This window comes from Ascochyta rabiei, chromosome 1, assembly GCF_004011695.2.
Source record: "Ascochyta rabiei chromosome 1, complete sequence".
NCBI lineage: Eukaryota > Fungi > Ascomycota > Dothideomycetes > Pleosporales > Didymellaceae > Ascochyta > Ascochyta rabiei.
The window spans coordinates 1,011,522-1,029,160 of NC_082405.1; the positions used below are offsets into that span (position 1 = coordinate 1,011,522).

The 17,639-nt window shown below is 52.0% G+C and overlaps 6 protein-coding genes across 6 annotated transcripts, besides 1 other annotated feature; 3 read left to right on the plus strand and 3 right to left on the minus strand.

The window, feature by feature from the left end:
• Positions 1 to 1,047: 1,047 nt before the first annotated feature.
• On the minus strand, positions 1,048 to 2,879 carry EKO05_0000285 (uncharacterized protein; the record flags this gene model as incomplete). Its single annotated transcript, XM_038936526.1, has 5 exons — positions 1,048 to 1,236; positions 1,291 to 1,682; positions 1,737 to 2,071; positions 2,123 to 2,595; positions 2,655 to 2,879. 5 exons carry the CDS (start codon positions 2,877 to 2,879, stop codon positions 1,048 to 1,050), a joined length of 1,614 nt encoding a protein of 537 aa, XP_038802825.1.
• Positions 2,880 to 3,438: 559 nt separating this feature from the next.
• Positions 3,439 to 3,478: a tandem repeat.
• Positions 3,479 to 4,355: 877 nt separating this feature from the next.
• On the minus strand, positions 4,356 to 6,681 carry EKO05_0000286 (uncharacterized protein; the record flags this gene model as incomplete). Its single annotated transcript, XM_038936730.1, has 3 exons — positions 4,356 to 5,960; positions 6,011 to 6,420; positions 6,471 to 6,681. 3 exons carry the CDS (start codon positions 6,679 to 6,681, stop codon positions 4,356 to 4,358), a joined length of 2,226 nt encoding a protein of 741 aa, XP_038802826.1.
• Positions 6,682 to 7,859: 1,178 nt separating this feature from the next.
• Positions 7,860 to 9,634, plus strand: EKO05_0000287 (uncharacterized protein; the record flags this gene model as incomplete). The annotated part of the gene is made up of 2 exons (XM_059635404.1): positions 7,860 to 7,948; positions 7,996 to 9,634. The coding sequence occupies 2 exons, from the start codon at positions 7,860 to 7,862 to the stop codon at positions 9,632 to 9,634; spliced, it is 1,728 nt and encodes a 575-aa protein (XP_059491387.1).
• A 538-nt stretch (positions 9,635 to 10,172) lies between these two features.
• On the minus strand, positions 10,173 to 11,952 carry EKO05_0000288 (RING-type E3 ubiquitin transferase; the record flags this gene model as incomplete). Its single annotated transcript, XM_038936728.1, has 3 exons — positions 10,173 to 11,708; positions 11,756 to 11,810; positions 11,864 to 11,952. 3 exons carry the CDS (start codon positions 11,950 to 11,952, stop codon positions 10,173 to 10,175), a joined length of 1,680 nt encoding a protein of 559 aa, XP_038802828.1.
• Positions 11,953 to 12,370: 418 nt separating this feature from the next.
• On the plus strand, positions 12,371 to 15,059 carry EKO05_0000289 (DNA helicase; the record flags this gene model as incomplete). The annotated part of the gene is made up of 3 exons (XM_038937063.2): positions 12,371 to 12,470; positions 12,520 to 14,765; positions 14,814 to 15,059. 3 exons carry the CDS (start codon positions 12,371 to 12,373, stop codon positions 15,057 to 15,059), a joined length of 2,592 nt encoding a protein of 863 aa, XP_038802829.2.
• A 1,171-nt stretch (positions 15,060 to 16,230) lies between these two features.
• On the plus strand, positions 16,231 to 16,602 carry EKO05_0000290 (uncharacterized protein; the record flags this gene model as incomplete). Its single annotated transcript, XM_038944655.2, has 1 exon — positions 16,231 to 16,602. One exon carries the CDS (start codon positions 16,231 to 16,233, stop codon positions 16,600 to 16,602), a length of 372 nt encoding a protein of 123 aa, XP_038802830.2.
• Between the last annotated feature and the right edge of the window lie 1,037 nt (positions 16,603 to 17,639).

Sequence of the window (17,639 nt, forward strand, 5' to 3'; positions counted from 1 at the left end):
GAGAGCTGTTCGCTGTTCACTGTTAGCATGCCTTACTGCGTCATGATAGCACGATGACCTGATAAATAAAAGCCGCCCCACTTTCACCTATTCGTGTTTAGCGTGAGCAACTGCGTGTCTGACTTGCATCGCGCGTCACGAAAAAAAGTCAAAGCTTCAACTGCCCTACAGACATCTGGCCATGGCCTCATCGTGACCGTGTCGACGCGAGATTGTCTTCCAATGCTTCTCATCTTCCACAACAAGAGGAAGGGAACCACACTCTTCAGCAGCGCTGTTTCTCGATCCTTCCGTTCGAGTACTATGGTATCTGGCGAAAGTTTTCGATTTGCTGGTGACGTTGGGCGCGTCCGCCTGCCCCGCGCCTCTCAAAACCGACAAACCGAGCACCGAGCTACTGACTCCCCGAGCAACTTAGGATTGCCAATCAAGACCAGCCGTGGCGCGATCCAAGCTTTTCAAAGTATAGGCAGGCTTTCGCGCCACGACTGGTTGGCATGAAAAGTCCCGATCGTCAGGTAAATAGGGCAGAAATTCTGCCGGGAAGACGTATCCGCGCGTTGATAACGAACATCAGCTGGACAATCAGATGGACAATCAGCAACATCAAAACTTCGAACAACAAGCGACAAGCTGATTGAAAGAAAGAGATCCACCGTGACGCAAGCGGACCGGCTCCCAAGAGATCAGGGTAGATTCCGGAATACGAGCGAGCAACCCAGAACCCCGTTTTCGTACGGCGAGTTTCGCCAAACTGATGCTCCAGGTGGGAATGGCAGCGATCACTCAACCACCATGACCACCTCAGTCACTGAGCCTCTCACGGATTCGTACATCTTAGCTAAAGGCCCTGCTACCTTTGTCGCATGTCTTTGTCAAGTAGTTGAATGTGCATTTGCTGTCTCTTCGTAGTTACCAAAAGATGTACAAAGCATGAATGACCCCACCGACTAACTCGTTTATCATCTGCAAGCAGTATCGACCACTCACCAATGCTTGGCTCTTCCTGTCCACAGCACGTCGCAGCCTTCCTATCCAAGATCCAATCTACTCGTCGTCCTGCACATCGATGACAGTCTTGCTCCATTTGCGAGCAGGGATCTTGCGCTTGAACATGATGTCAATCTCACGGTAGGACCGGTTCTTCATCTCAGGCAAGAAGAAGTAGGCCACGACAAAGCAAGCAAAACCGGTACCACCCCAGACATAACCGCACTTGCCGCCAAGGTTTGCTTCCTGCATTGCGTTAGCAACTGTTCATCGCAAGATCCGGAGGGATACGGGTCGTACCTTAGGGTTGAGCATGTAACTAGAGAGGAAAATGCAAGGAATGTTAACGATGTAGTATGAAGCGCGACCGATTCCCGTGGTTAGAGGCCTCAGGCGGATGGAGGACGTCTCTCCGATGATGACCCACGAAGCGGGCGCAGGCCCCAGTGTGAACAAGACAGAGACAATGAGACCCAAGGACGCCTGTGCCAGAGAAGCTGCGTTCGAGGCGCCAACAGATGCTGCAATACCGAGAGCGATCAGGAAGCCTACGTTGATGAGTGAACCCCAGACGTAGATGGTACGTCGGCCAAGGTATGAGGTGAGGATCCAGGAAAGCATGACGAAGACCGCCTGGAGAGCGGAGGTGATGAGACCCAGGGCGAATGCAGTGTTTGTCTTCATGCCAGCCTCTGTAGTTTGTTAGCATTCTAGCTACAAGTGGGACGGCAGCTATAACAACTTACGCTCGAAAAAGTAGACGGCCTGGTTGGCGATGAGGTTACCCGTAAGGTTCTGTGCCGCGTACACGCCACACACAATGAGGGTCCTGTACAGATCGGTGCCCTTGAAAAGCTCCAGGTGGTTAGGGTCCTTGACAGTCTTCTCAATGTCGATTGTACGGCGCATCATGGCGACAGCCTCGCTGGCGTTCAGTGTTGCCGCGCGTCCCAAGCGAGCAACCGCATGTTCGGCTTCTTCGAGACGTCCCTTGCGGACCAACCACCAGGGCGACTCGGGCGCCATCCAGAGAAGAATAGCGAGTGGAGTTGGGAACATCCATTGAAGCGCAATAGGGATCCTGGATCATTTGTTAGCGAAGCAGTTGCCAGTAGAGCGGAAGAGAACATACCTGTACGCGGATTCATCATCCAGAGTGTTGTAGAAATAAGTTACACCGGTCACGATGATAGCGCCAAGAGCCCAGAACATTTGCAGCATCTGGGTAGCAGGGGCGCGCAGCTGGATTGGTGTGATCTCGCTGCAGTATGCCGGTGCGTTGGCGATGAAGATACCCCAAGGAATGCCCTCGAGAAGTTGGGAGACGAACATGACCGGAAGCGAATCGGCAAAGTAAAAGACAAAGATGAACACGTTCAGGAGCATGAGACCAGTGATTGTCGCCCAACGATATCCGATACGACTGGTAAGGGGACCAGCCAGGCAGACGCCGATAATTGCACCAACTGGTCCACCCATTTGAAGCGCTGATTGCCAACTGGCAACGATAATCATTTTTTCACCGTCAGGCACACCGTATTGCTTCGTGAACGCAGGTAAAGCGATGAAGTTACCCATGAGGAAGACACAGTAGGCCTCCATAATCTAAAAACAGTATTAGCAGCAGTCCTCTCATTGGGAACACTGAGCGTGAGGGGCCTGACAATAGTACAAGACATGATGAATGCCCACAAGGCAGCCATGGGGTACGCCTGGATAGCTTGTAGCACTCCCATGTCATGCTCGACGTTCTCTGCCTCGATCGCAGCCGCCTTGTATTGGGCAGCTAGTGCCTTCTCATCCAGGTTGTGGGCATCTTCCACTTGAGAGTAGGCCTTCTCAACGTGGTGATCGCCACCGTAAGCCTTGACCTCGACGGGGTCGCTCATGATTGCTAGTGTGGGCCGAGTAACAGATATGTTGTCGAGTAAAGAATGGCGGGGAAAGAGAAGTAGATACAAAGCCGGAAAGACCACTACCTTATAAAGAGCACAGGGGCAAGACCTTAACGGGCCTAACGTCCTGCAGAATGGCACCTGGGCATCTAGAATTCGCAATTACTCCTAACGCTCCTCCATTACAGAACCTAGCTCTCGAGTCGGCCTAACACCGAACACAATCATGTGATTTCACTAATTCGACTGTGGTGGCCTTGTTCTCGTATGCTCTTGCTAGACGAGGCGTTCGTTAGCAGCGGTCTGCCGACCGGAACGGTGTGTAGCGCTTTGAAGATGGCTTTCACTTGATGGATTTCTCGGCGAGTTCTGCGACGAAGGGTCACTTTGCCGCAGCCCAGCCTTCTTATCACGGAACAGTAGCCTATCAGAGCCTAAGCATGCCTTGGCTACGAAGCCCTGTCCAATACGACTCCATCCCCGCACGCCAATTATCATAATTTATCCGGCTCCACTGAAAGCTTGATCCCCAGGTTCCCCAAATTCCCCACTACCATCTCCATGCTCCATGCTCCATGCTCCATGCTCCATGCCAACCGAGCTAGACTCGCTGTAACGTTACACCGAGAGGTGAGACGGCGGAAATATCACCTACTGCTTCCCCAATGCTGGATCGCTACCGGTGGGAGCGGGCGGAGTGCAGAGAAGAGCCTGGTGTTTTCCTTAACGAGCTAGAGGTGGCTGCATGCTAAAAGATCGCAGAGCTCGGAGACGGGTGGAGGGATGAGGCTATTTTCAATGTTTTCGAGAGCGTACGACTCGGACAACCATCGCATCACCGAACCCATCGCCGAATGCCCCTCTTTCTGTACCGTCAGTCAGGTGAGTTGACCTATCTCATGGACCAGCTGATCCCCCGGACGCGCTAGTCACTTTTGCGGAGATCCCGTATGTCAGAGCTGTGGGGCCCCAGTCAAGCAAACAGACTCGATACCCTGACTGTGCAATTCCATTAGGGCACTTAGCGCCTTGGTTTCACGTCGCTGGTGAAATGAGTGAAGGCCGATTTTGGGATGTGTCGGCGACGCCCGTCGTGTCCAGCCCCGTCGAGCCTTCCAGTCACATGGCGGTGTAGCTTTACGAGACGAGTCAATACCAATTTCCTCAGCCGGATCCTGAAAGCGGATCGTGGAAGAGTGGGCTCGCGAAGCCGACAACTGACAACCTGACTGAAGTTACCATAGAACTTGCTCTCTTGACAGCCCATAAAGTGTTCCAACTTCAATTCCGTCTATGAATGTAAGTGCGTGTTTAGCCGATATAACTATATAATACGAAAGAACTGATTCTACTCAAATGCTTCTCAATACAAATTCACCATGCTCACGCTCATGCTATGCAAGTGATCTTCACCAAGCCCATCTCGAATCACGCCCAAACTCCACGCTAGAATGCAAGACGAGCCAAAGCTCAAAAATCGTAATCACCACCAATGCTCAGTCCCATCCTCATATTTTCCACAGTCTTGCCGCTGACACCCTTCAGTGTAGCCAAACTTGCCAGGTCCTGTACTTCAGCGTTGTCCATCTCCATCAAGCAATTCACTATAGCATCAGCCTTTTTCAAGCCCACTCCTTTCAGCGACTTAATTTGGTTGACGTCCCGGCTGTTGATGATTTTTAGAAGATGAGATGTTCGCGGTGTTTGCTCGCCAGGGGCGGCAGAAAGATCAAGGTCGTCGCGGAAGATAGGAAGTTTCTTCATCACCTTCTTGGGCTTGCGAGCCACCTTTGGCCTCGCCACGAAGCTGTCTTCTGATGCAAACGAGTCATCGTGGTCTGACTGTGGCGGTGGTGCAAATCCATCATCCTCTGATTCCGCATCATCCCGGAACACCGTCTTCGGCCTAGAGGCCTTCTTGTCTGCCTTCAATGGTGCCATCAGGCTTGATGCTGGTGCTGGCAGTGCTGTTGTCGAGACGTGCTTTTGTCCGTCTTCGCGCTTTAGTCGTATTCGATCCTCCAAACTTCTCATCTTCAATTGTAGCTTCTCGTTGCCAGGGAAGTACGGCTCGGCCAAGTGATACATGCGAAGAGCGCTAACATCTTCGCCCCGTGCATGATGCTGCTTGGCCATTAGCAAGAACTGCAGGCCTTGTGATTTTCCATCGTCTTCCTTTGCATCAATGCGGTGTTCTAGGTCATCAAGGCGCCGCTGTAGCTCGTCCGAAAGTGCAGGAGCTGCAGTTGCAGCATCCTGCAATGCTTTCTCTGCGAGACGCTCGTCGATCCTCTGCGCGATGAGCGCTTCGATAGATTCTTTCGTCATACCGGGCTCGATGTTACGAACTCGTGAGGTGCTGTCAGCCGCTCGGAACGTTTTGGTAGGCCGGGTGACGAACGTGCTGCTCGGCTCTGCCACCCGCTTCTGCGCTTCCGTCCGTCGTACGCCTTGATTCTGAGAAGCAAGGTTAGATACACGTGAGACAGGCTTGCGAGAATCAGAGTACACGGAAAAGGCCTTCACAGGCTTCTCTCCCTTCTTCTCCTTCCCTGTCTCAGTTACATTGGCATTAGCTGCTGCCGTCAAGGCTCGTAGAGGCTGTCGCTTGATGTTTGCCCCTCCGATGCTACTTGTCACTGCAAGAGGTTTCGTCATGCTTCTGTAAACCGGGTCGTTCTCCACTTCCGCGACTTCGATCTTCTTCGTGCGGCTGGCAAAGTTCAGAGAGCTAATCGTGTCCAGGTGATACGCGCGAGTCGGTGCGAGATTGAGGATCATGACAGTCAGACCCTTGTTTTGACCAAGTGAGAGGATTCGCGTCATCTTCGACTCTCGGTATGGTATCCTGCTCTGCTTCTTGTTCATCGCCTCGACGCATTGCGCTAGCACGAAAAGGGACTTATTGATAGCAGAACTCTCGACCAGGCGCTCTTTGTTGTTTTCTGTACGTCGGTTGTCTTCTGAGCCTGCGAGATCGATGCAGGATGCTCGGCTGATGCGAATCGTCGTTTCCGTGGTCTGTGTGATCTTGACACAAAGTACGGCGTGTGAGCGCGAAGAGTGAGCGTTGAGCTATGCTTCTGTTAGTACTTCGATTCAACCTTTTGAGACCGTCATCATACCTTTGTCGCAGACGTCGAACGGTTCATGTTCGCCTGATCGTACAGCTGCTCGAACTCCTTCAAAGTTGTGCATGGCTTCTCAGTCAGACCAACAACGACTGTCTTTCCGTGATTGTCGCGAATTGGGAGTCCAGATGGTGTGCGTTTCTCCGGAGGCTCAAAAAGGTCATATACGCGATCGCAGTAGATCTCGAAGTATTCCAGTGCGACCTCCACATTTGTCGCGCCGGCTGTGTCCTTCTCGACTTTCTTGCATCGCCGATATATAGCGCTCAACAGTCGGGGGATTACACCACGGTCGGCCAGCGACTTCCCTCCTCGCATCGTATGTGTCTTGCCGGTACCGGTGCAGCCATGCGCGAAGATCGACAGGTCAAAGCCATTGAACAGGTGTTTCACTGTCGGTGCGACTGGCCGTGTGTTAGCGGGCTGCCGGTGGCGACCAGTGGTCTCTACGCACTTTCGGCATCGAACAGTTGTTGTTGTGTGGCTTCCTGCTCGTACACAGAGCTGAACTGGAAGCTGAACGACTCTGCATCGTTCTTTGGGCTGGGTAACCGCACGACTGTAGCGGTGGAATCGCCATCGAGCGCTTCGGCCGTGACGATGGTGTCCCTGTCGAGCTCCTGCTTGAGCAGTGGCCGGATTCGTGCGACGACGCGGACGCTCATGTTGTTTACACCGGCGGAAAAGACACGAGTGCAAAGATAAAGAATACAAAAGTGCAGAACCGCAATAACAAGGAAAGCACGCGGCCTATCGTGACGTCGACTCGATCTACAGAGTGTAAAGGCCACCCCGGTTGGTCGTATTTGCTTTCCCTGACCGTTTCGCTTATTTGACATCACCACAGCAACGAATAAGGAACGGCACGTGCTCGAAGTTTCAACCCAGATATCGATCGGGAGGTGGGACTGCAACCAGCGTGCTCTCGATTCAGCCCATAAACGATGGTGTAAAAATCGACGTTTGGCATCTGACATGTCTGTCCCATACAGAACATCGTGTGGCGATTGACAGGTCAAGTGCGGTGGTGTCTGAGCTGTAGCATAGTTGTACCAGAGCATTCGTGCACAGGAATTAATCCTGGATATCAGAAGGCATCCCTCGGGTTGCTCTGTAGTGTGGGCTGCTATTGAACTCGTCACCATTTATGTTGTTGTCGTGCATGTGCACACCGCCAAGGTGCAGCCATGTCTTCCTGGGCGGGCATAATGTTCGCGAGCGCCAAATCTAGACTTCAGAAGGACCACGTAGGTTTGAACGTTCCGCTGAGCCTCATGATAATGCCGTGGGCCGCTTAGTCGCCTGCGTAGCCACGAAGAAGATGTCGTTGTTCGACGAGCCGCCCAGGTCACGAGGCTGCACTGTCCTGCGTCGTCTGATTGGCTCTCGCGTACCTAGCTCCAAGCTGAAACAAGAGTGCTTTTGTCTCTAGGCAAGCTCCTCCAACCAACCTTTGGAAGTCAAGTATTTTCGGAAACAACCTGGTGTCGCCTCCAAATTGAGGCCAAATGGGCCAGTACTACATGAGAGGCTACAATTAGTCCAGACAAAGGGTAAGGCGGGTACCGATGCTTCAAAGCCAGAGCAGACCCCTGCGAGCGGTGAGTCTCGCACAGTAGAGCTCCAGACTTGTGCGTTGTCGACTGTCTGAGTCGAACGATTCTTGTCGTTTGCTTCTCCGTTTTCCAGCTTGGTTCTCTTCGTTCCGTCGATCGTTGCCTTCATAATTGTCTATTTCCTCAGTCATTTTGGATTTCTCTGTTTCTGCTCTCATCCAGTCGTAAACGCGCGCGTTCCTTTCGTTCTCCACTTCCGTTCTCCCTAATCCGCGAGTCCATCCAAGATGGCTCGTTTTACTTCTCTATTGCTGCTGGCAGCGTCTTCTTCTATTGTTGCTGGAGGGCCGCTACCCAAAGGCCACAGGAGACAGTTGTATGTTGTCTACAAATCCATCGCGCTCCAAGCCTAACCCCCAGCAGACTCTCCAGCTACGCAAACACAATATCGGTAGCCTCTTCAACCGTCGAGGTGTCTCGGTCTCTAAGCACAGCGGAAGATGTTTCATCGACGTCTCTTGCTACCGCGGATGGCTCAGTCTTCTCGTCACAGCCTACGTTTGCCTCCACAAGGCCGTCGAATTCTGTACCGACTTTACTATCTTTTAGCGAGCAGTACGCCAGCGCAGAGACTGCTGTCATCATTCAGCCCGTACAACCCACTATTTTTACACAGACAGCACCTGCTATCACGTTCCTCCTTCCAGATGGCCAAGCAATGGCCACCCAAACACCTGAGGTTGTTCTATCGACTTCATTCATTACGTCGCTGGCACCGGTTCCTACTCTAGAAACTAAGTCGAGTGTTGTACATTCAGATGTTGCATCTTCATCATCAGCTCCTGCTGGAAATCAACCAATGAGCTCAGTGAGCTCATTCCCAGCGAAGGGCCTTTCCAGCTCAAAAGCCGAAGCCGAGAGTGAGGCGGTGAGCGCGACGACCTACGCGCCGCCCATGTTTACGTACTCGCCGGACGAGAGCACAACAGCAGCGTTCTTCGCCCCCAGTACTATTATTGTCAGCTCTACTGTCATCAGCTCCGCCCTGCCTAGCTCTATTCATTCCAGTTCTGTCACTCCTAGTCCCGCTGCGTCTGTTGGAGGACCACCGGCACAGAACGGTACGGGAATGCCGGGCTTCACCCATCCGGGAACATCTCAAGGCACTGCAACCCCAGGTAGTAGTCCGATCAGCTACACCAGCGCAGGTCTTGTGTCGGTTACGCAAGTACTTTCCTCCGCAGTACCTACGAGCTCTACAGTGTCTTCACTGCCGTCTCCAAGCTCTGTAGTTCTGCCCCCTACCAACTCGACCTTGATGACTTCGTCGCGCCTTGTAGTCACAAAGACAGAGTACACCACCGTCTTCCCTACACCTGCCGCGTCGCAGGTATCGTTTGTTGCAAGCTCGGCACTTTCTTCGACTCTAGCGTCAAGCGCGCCAGCGGTGTCAGTCATATCTTCGACCTCTGCGTTTGCAGCTGTTCCTGCTGTTCCTGTATCTTCCTCAGTCCAAACTTCGGTTGTACAATCGCCCTCGGCCGAACTCCTGCCTTCGACATCGCTGCAAGTTCCGCCGGTTGTTATAGTCACACAGTATACGACCGTCTTGCCGTCACCATCTTCTGCACCAGCAGAGACACCGCCAGTGTTTTCAACTCCAGCGTCTTCATCATCAAGTATTGTGATTTCTGCTGCGCCATCTTCCGTATCTACAAGCGCGGAATCGGCAACGACTCTGTCGCCAAGCACTGGGCTAGCACCAAGCTCCTCATCGAGCACGCTCGCAGCATCATCATCACCCATTGCTTCATCACTACCCACTCCAAGCGGACCTGCCTCTTCAGGGCCACCATACTCTGTCACGAATGTGGAGCCCTCGCCAACAGAAGCTCCTGCAGGACCGAGCGAGGCTCCATCAGCGCCAGCGCCGACATCTAATTCGTCTGAGGGACCATTGATCATTACACCGATCGCACCGAGTCAGATCTTCACTGTCACGGTGACAGAAAAGGAGAAGGAAACAGTCACAGCTACTGTGACTGCCACTATAACGGCTTGAGTGAATGACGTGTGGACGGAAGCAAGATGAGGAAGGGAGGTAGAAAGAAAGAGAGCGACGGGCCAGGTGCACAAAACGATACGACTAATAGGATGACTGAATTTGATACCCAATACAGACTATATAGCAGGACTATGATCCAAACTTTACCCAACATCACCAAAAGTCCTTGAAATTCTTGATTTGTATGTGCTTCGACCGGTTCTTGTCGAATTTTTGGACGGCAATGTATACTTGAATTTTACAGTATTGCGCATAATCATCGGATGGTATTGAGAGTGGAAGTCCGTTGCGGCGTGTCTGATCGAATAGTCACCTACCGTGCCGTCTATATGGGGAGTAATACAATGAGAGCGAGGCGTCTTCTTAGTGGGAAATCCAAGTCACCACAAGTAACACGTCTTGAAGAAAGCAATCTCGACTCAAGCTCGAAAAGGTATCAAAGTCATTTACTCGATATGATATACACCATTCATTATTCTTCGCCTCGTTATGCAAATTTGGTATCTTTCCGCCCAACGCCATATCGAAAAACCCATCAGTAACCACTCTGCTCTTTCCTAGTATTTCCATCCGCGCCAGCATCACCGTCCTCGTCACTCTTACTCGTCTTTGCTCCAACAGCAGCCTCCTGGATCCCCTGTTCATCACCTCTCAGCTTCTCAAAGTACGCCTTAACATCCTCCGCACCAACAGCCTTCCCAGACTCTGCAAAAGGCTTCAAGAATGCCGAAACCTTGTCTTTGAGCTGCGCATACGCCATAGCACCCTGTATGGCGCGCACACGATCCATGTTGTTGAACGCTGCTTCGCCGCGGTCGAGTATGGACCCTGTGCCAACGGACTGTACACCCTCATCGCCGTCCTCGGAGATTGGTGGCTCGTAAGTATCCTCTTCTTCTAGCAGTTGTGGATGGGGTTTGAGAAGCGGGAAGCAGGAGGCGCAGCGGCAGAGGTGGTCGCGGAAGTCGGGTTTGAGGAAGAGCGAGAAAGAGTTGGTAAGTGCTGGTGTGGGCAGAGGAGGGAGGGATACCAGCTTGCAGGTTGAGATGTCTTCTTTTTTAGGTGTAGTTGGAAGAACGGTAGTAGCCTCTGGGGTGCTAGAAAGTGCAGTGCTAGGGTTTTCGGATTTCTGGCGCTTAGCAGAAACCGGGATTGACAGCGTTGTGTTGTTCAGCTCATCATCGTCCGCATCAGATGCCTTGCGCTTCTTCGAATCGTCATTTGTGGCGTCGAGGGCCGATGTAGCGGTCTCTGTAGGCTGAACAGCATTGAGAGCCTTCTGGGTATAGACTGGGGGCAGGAAGCCAGGGGATCCTGCGAGTTTCTTGATCCAGGGATTGGCTTCCACGCATTTATAGCAAAGAAAGTGGTCGAAGTCGTCTTCAGGCGGAAAGCCCGGAGGTAGCGGCGTATCTTCATCCTCGTTCTGTTCAACTGCAGTTGCCATATCATTTCCGTCCTCACCGCTACGCTCAAGCGCTGCCGCATCCAATATTGGCGTAGCTATTCCGATCTCATGTCTTTTGTCCTCCACGTTGACGTCGGTGTTCACGTCTGTGCCGTTGGTATCCTTTTTCTCTGGCTTCTCAATCGACTTCGCATACTCCTCACGGGTGAAGCCGACCAAACACTCTGGGTGCCACCAGTCTTCACCGCAGCCGCCTTCGACAACAGTTCCTAGCCCTAGACACTGGAACATGGTTCCTTTTTCTTGATGCGCGTCATAGTCCTCGCCGCAGCCACAAAACCTGTTCTTGAAATTCTGGTTGTACTTGTTGCTCTTCGCGGCCTCCTCGCCAGTGACACCTCCCTTCTGCCCAGTCTTAGCATTGATGCGCAAAGTGCATGGCACGTTCTCAGGCATCCGAGTTGTGCCGCAATCACAGATGAAATCGCGTTTGTTAAACAACTCAACAAGGGTGTGTTCGCCGTGGCAGGATATTGAGCAGGAATAGCATACGCCTGCGGGTGTGTGGACTTGGGCGGCGCTGGCGGGCGGCGGGCTACACGTGAGGCATGCGTAGAGACTCTGACGTAGAGGGCCGAGATCGCGTGTGCAGGTGTCGAATTGCTGCCGTGTATCAGCTTCAGCATTAAGCAGTGGCGTGGTGCACTGACGTAGGGCAGAGCTTCGCGCGCTTCTGCCTCGAGGCTGAGTTGTTCCTTGATGAACCTGCCGCAGAAACTTCAGATATTGTTCCATGTGTTGATTGCGTTTGTACATACTCTGCTGCTGTCTGGGAACTTTCGGATACTTGTGATATGCTGCTCGTCCGTGGCTTCGCTGACGTGGTTGTGGACTGAGAGTCCGCCATTGCAGGAATACGGGGCGCTCGATGTGCGCAGCAGGACTACTGTGGTCGTGGTCTGATTTTTATGGTATTGGGGCTTCCAAAGCAAGGTGAATATGGTATTGGTGTCACACTGCTCAAGATGCTGGAACCTCTGGCGTAGGCAGAATCAATTAAACCCTCATTCGGCTAGCGCCACGCGTTGCTACGGCAGGCGCGTCACGGTCGCGATTTCCTCCTCAAGACTAACCCCACACCCCCATATACACGACCACTTCCGTATCTCTTCACAACCTCGTGTAAGATACACAATTACGCATTGACTCTCCATGAGGTAGGTAAACACCTTTGTGGCACACATGACAATAGCGACTAAGCCCCTGCCCCTCTCTTACCGCCCATTCAGCTGCTAACAAAGCGCAGTTCACCTTTACGCTCAAACATGTCGTCTGCAAACCGCGGGGCAGGGCCTAGCAGGAACCGCAACAAGCGTTCCCGTGATGACGAACTGTCATCTTCTGCTGCGCTACCACCGTCGAGCCGTGAGTGACACCAGTTCAAAGGAAGCGACGGACATCTGATATATCACAGCCATGGCTTCCTCGCCGCCGATGCTGCCACAAGACGAAGATGCAGACATGCTTGACGAAGACGACATCATCCGGGACGTGGACGACTTAGACGAAGAAGCTGAGGAAGCTGAGGGTATCGATCTTTTCGCAGACGATTTCGAGAACGACTACAGCAGACGCGAGAACGATGCATACGAGGGCGAGGGTATCGATGACGAAGGCGAATACGATGAACTCACACTCGATCAAAGGCGAGAGCTCGAACGGCGTCTCAATGCTCGCGATCGGGAGGCCAGACGTCGCATGCCTGCTGCTTTCCTGCCAGACGACGACGACCAGGATGGTCTGGCTGATCTGATGGGCCAGGGCCGCCGCCGCGTACGGAGACATCGATATGACGAAGATCAGGATGACATGGACATGGGCGACGATATCATGAACGAGGAGTTGACCCTGGAGGCTCTTACAGACGTAAAGGCCAACAATCTGACTGATTGGGTCGCCCAGCCACAAGTCGCTCGTACCATTGCCCGCGAATTTAAGTCGTTCCTAACAGAATATACGGATGAGAACGGAACATCGGTCTACGGTACTCGCATTCGAACACTCGGTGAAGTCAACGCCGAATCCCTGGAAGTATCCTTCGACCATCTTGCCGAATCGAAGGCGACACTGGCGTATTGGCTTGCAAACACCCCGACTGAGATGCTAAAGATCTTCGACCAAGTCTCTATGGAAGTTGTGCTCCTTCATTACCCTGATTACGAGCGAATTCACAACGAGATCCACGTTCGTATCACAGATGTACCGGTTCAGTACACCCTGCGCCAGCTTCGTCAGTCCCACCTGAATAGTTTGGTCCGTGTCAGTGGAGTTGTCACTCGCCGCAGTGGAGTGTTCCCTCAGCTCAAGTACGTCAAATTTGACTGTACAAAGTGCGGTACTACACTTGGTCCGTTTCATCAGGATTCAAATGTCGAAGTCAAGATCTCTTTCTGTCAGAACTGCCAATCTCGCGGCCCTTTCACAGTCAACTCGGAACGAACAGTATACCGCAACTATCAGAAGCTTACTCTACAGGAGTCTCCAGGAACTGTGCCTGCTGGTCGTTTGCCCCGTCACCGTGAAGTTATTCTTCTCTGGGACCTGATTGACTCTGCGAAACCCGGCGAGGAGATCGAGGTTACCGGTATCTACCGCAACAACTACGATGCTGCTCTCAATAACAAGAACGGCTTCCCTGTCTTTGCCACCATTTTGGAGGCCAACTACGTTGTCAAGTCTCATGATCAGCTGGCTGGTTTTCGACTCACTGACGAGGACGAGCGGGAAATTCGGAGGCTGGCCAAGGACCCGAAGATTGTGGACAAGGTCATTGACTCGATTGCGCCCAGCATCTACGGTCACACCGACATCAAGACCGCTGTTGCGCTTTCGCTGTTTGGTGGTGTCAGTAAAGAGGCAGCTGGTCGTCACTCGATTCGTGGTGATATCAACGTTCTGCTACTTGGAGATCCTGGTACAGCAAAGTCCCAAATCTTGAAGTATGTCGAGAAGACAGCTCATCGTGCCGTCTTCGCGACAGGTCAAGGAGCATCCGCTGTCGGTCTGACAGCTTCCGTTCGCCGCGACCCTATGACAAGCGAATGGACTTTAGAGGGTGGTGCGCTGGTGCTTGCTGACAAGGGAACATGTCTTATTGATGAGTTTGACAAGATGAACGACCAGGATCGGACATCTATCCACGAAGCCATGGAACAGCAGACTATCTCCATTTCCAAGGCAGGTATCGTTACAACTCTCCAGGCCCGTTGCGCCATTGTTGCAGCGGCCAATCCCATCGGCGGTCGCTACAACTCCACCATCCCATTTTCGCAGAACGTCGAGTTGACAGAGCCCATTTTGTCGCGTTTCGACATCTTGTGTGTCGTACGTGACACCGTCGATCCGAAAGAGGATGAGCGTCTTGCTAAATTCGTTGTCAACTCCCACGGCCGAGCGCATCCTCACGTCAATTCTGCCTACGGCTATTCCGATAAAGCCAAGGCTACACAAAATGGCGAGAACGGCGAAGGTATGGAGGTCGATGAGATGGAAACTTCTCGCAAGGAGAGTGAGATTCCACAGGAGCTGCTAAGGAAGTACATCCTCTATGCCCGCGAAAAGTGCAGGCCGAAGCTCTACCAGATCGATCAAGACAAGGTCGCTCGCCTATTTGCTGACATGCGTCGCGAGTCAATGGCCACTGGAGCGTACCCCATCACCGTAAGTCACCCTCATTCTTTGCTCAGATTCAGATACTAATCATTCCAGGTCCGTCATCTGGAAGCTATCCTTCGTATCGCAGAAGCGTTCTGTAAGATGCGCTTGTCAGACTACTGCTCCTCTCAGGACATTGACCGTGCCATTGCTGTCACTGTCGACTCGTTTGTTGGCTCGCAAAAGGTCAGCGCAAAGAAGGCGTTGGCGAGATCGTTTGCCAAGTACACTTTGAACAGGCCTGGTGCTGTTCGTGCGCCTGCAAGGGCTGGACGCAACGCTCAACGCGCAGCTGCATAGTTGTTCAATGGTGGACTTGGAGCAGTGCTGTGGTATGATATTCAGAGAATGATTTTGATAAAGACTTTTTACGATAGTACGCATTGCTTGGGTGAACGCAAGTTTTGCAAGATTTGTATTCACAGCTACTGGCGTTTGGAGTTCGTCCATAGCTACATATACCAATCGCGGTTTATCCTGTTCGCTCTGTGACGTCAGGCATGGGGCGCCAAATAGGCATCCCGCGTGGCAGTCTGTCTGCCTGATGCGAATCTCTTCGGGGCCTCACTTGGAACTATAAACCTAAAAGTGACAACCTCAATCAAGACCAACACAATCTGTCTCCTTTGCGCTCCATCGTCCTTGTTCACGTCATGCCACTCATAATACAGCAAAAGCTGCCCGAAGAACTTTTGGATCTTGTTGTCTCTATTATTTCTCGCGACTCTCTCCGCAGCTTATGTCTTACATCCAAGACATTGAATCGACTGGCCACACCGTATTTCTACTCGAACATTTTCTTGAAAGAGACTGATCATCTTCCCGCACTCACATACCTGATCTTAACATCACCGATCCACGCCGCCCTCGTCAAATCGGTTGTTATTCCCAAAACTTGGGGAAAACTTGAAAAGCAATTTACTGAATGGTCTTGGCCCGAAATCGAAGGCAGAGAGAGCGTATTGAAGGAGAAATATGCAACAGCCGTAGCTTGTGACAAACAGGCAAGTGAGACGTACAGGAAGATCGAGTCTGGAGCGAACGAGGATGCCATACTTGCACTACTGCTCGCCAACCTCCCAGAACTGCGGAGACTAAATATCGATTTCGGGATCTGTAATTGACATACAGACTTTGTCTCTATGTGGCCAACAACCATGCGTGAAACCAGGTCATTCAGCGAGTCAGCACCAGCGACGAACAAGGTCGTTGTGGTCAATATGCCGCAAACAACGCACTCAACTCTGTTCTCGGCCCCTATTGATGTGATGGTCACAGGAGCAGAAGACAAGTATCCAAACAAGCCAATCATTTTGCGACGTTCATCCATATGCCCAATCTTCGCTCTATATATGGATGGAGGACAGGTGATGACGAGTCCGAGCCGGATCCCGAGACCAACGTCTTCGCAAAATTGGTGTCACGCTCATGTCCAGTGGAGTATATTGAACTGCGAGCCCCAAAATTAAACATGGTCAATTTTCGGCTCTTGCTAGGCGCGACGATTCCCGGAAAGCTCAAGACCTTCAACTACGAAGTCGGCTGCACATGGGCTTGGTGTTTGACAGAGCATCCAAAAATCATGGCAAGCTTACAACTTCATCACGACACACTGGAAAGTTTAGGCCTCAGTCACGAATACTACTACCCTTATGAGATGGGTGACGAGTCTGATAAACCTTCGCCTTGCTCTTTTACTCCCTTCGTCGCTATTAAACGTCTCAAGGTCGCGCCAGTGTACGTCTGGGGCCACCTTGGCTTCACCGACAAGGCAAGATTAAAGAGCTTGGAGGCGGAAGAGATGCTATGGAAAGCGCTCCCCAGGAACCTGGAGCAACTCTAGATTGCTAGAGCCCACCACCAGGAGTTCCGTGGCAATAATTCAACTGTCAGATTTGTCCCAGAATGCCTGCTTCCAGCGCTTGACCTTGTCGTCCAGAACAAGCGTCAAGCTTTTCCCAAGCTCGCACACTTCCGGATCAAGTTGCCGCCATTGACGTGGAAGCACGAATGGTTTGATGCCTTAGAGTCGCTGTGCAGATCAGCAGCCATGCATGGCATACAGACCACAATCATCTTGTTTGACACGTGCGACAGGTGGAGCAAACTAGCTGTCGAACGACCATGGGGTTGGGATGAGAATGTAGACTGGGAGTCTCCTCGCTACAGTAGCAATCGAGAGTCTGCTAAAATATGGATCGTTGCAGCGGAGCAACAGGACTTGGCTCAGGCGTTGAAAGATCTCAAGGCTCGATTTCATGAGGAGAAAGAGAGACACGAGGAAGCCAAACGTGAAATAGGCGCGCTGGGACCGCTGTGCCGGGAGTGTATGTTTTCTCCTGCGCACGATGCAGCAGCGCGGGCCGATGTCCCAGGGCTTAGACGGTTCGTCGAAGAACGTTTGCATACCAAGTCATGCTGGAAAGGATACAACAGCCGTCCCACTGTATTTACTTGAATGTAAATTACAGAATCAGGCATCTCAAGCTAGACGATAAAGCCTCTTCATAGTCCCAGTGTTAGGCTATCTGTTGAGTTTCTTAAACTTCGCCATGCTCCTTTCCCTATGCATATTGAGTCTTTTCCGACAAACCCTCGTATCAAATACAGACAAAGTCGTTTGCTCATTCACCTTGGCAAGAATCCGTAACTTCTGCCATTGGCTCATAGATCAGCTTTTGGTAGCTCGGGTATAGTGATGTACAACTCCCCTAGATAGATGGGCATCTGTCCGTGAGTCGTTGCAGACGAGCTCTGATTGCTTCGAGCATCCCGTGCTGGTCGCGCTCTGTACGAAGTGATCAGTACAACCTCGTGCAGGAGCCTCACTGAGACTGAAATGTTTGCGAAAAGCAGTTATGGATTGACATATGAAATGCT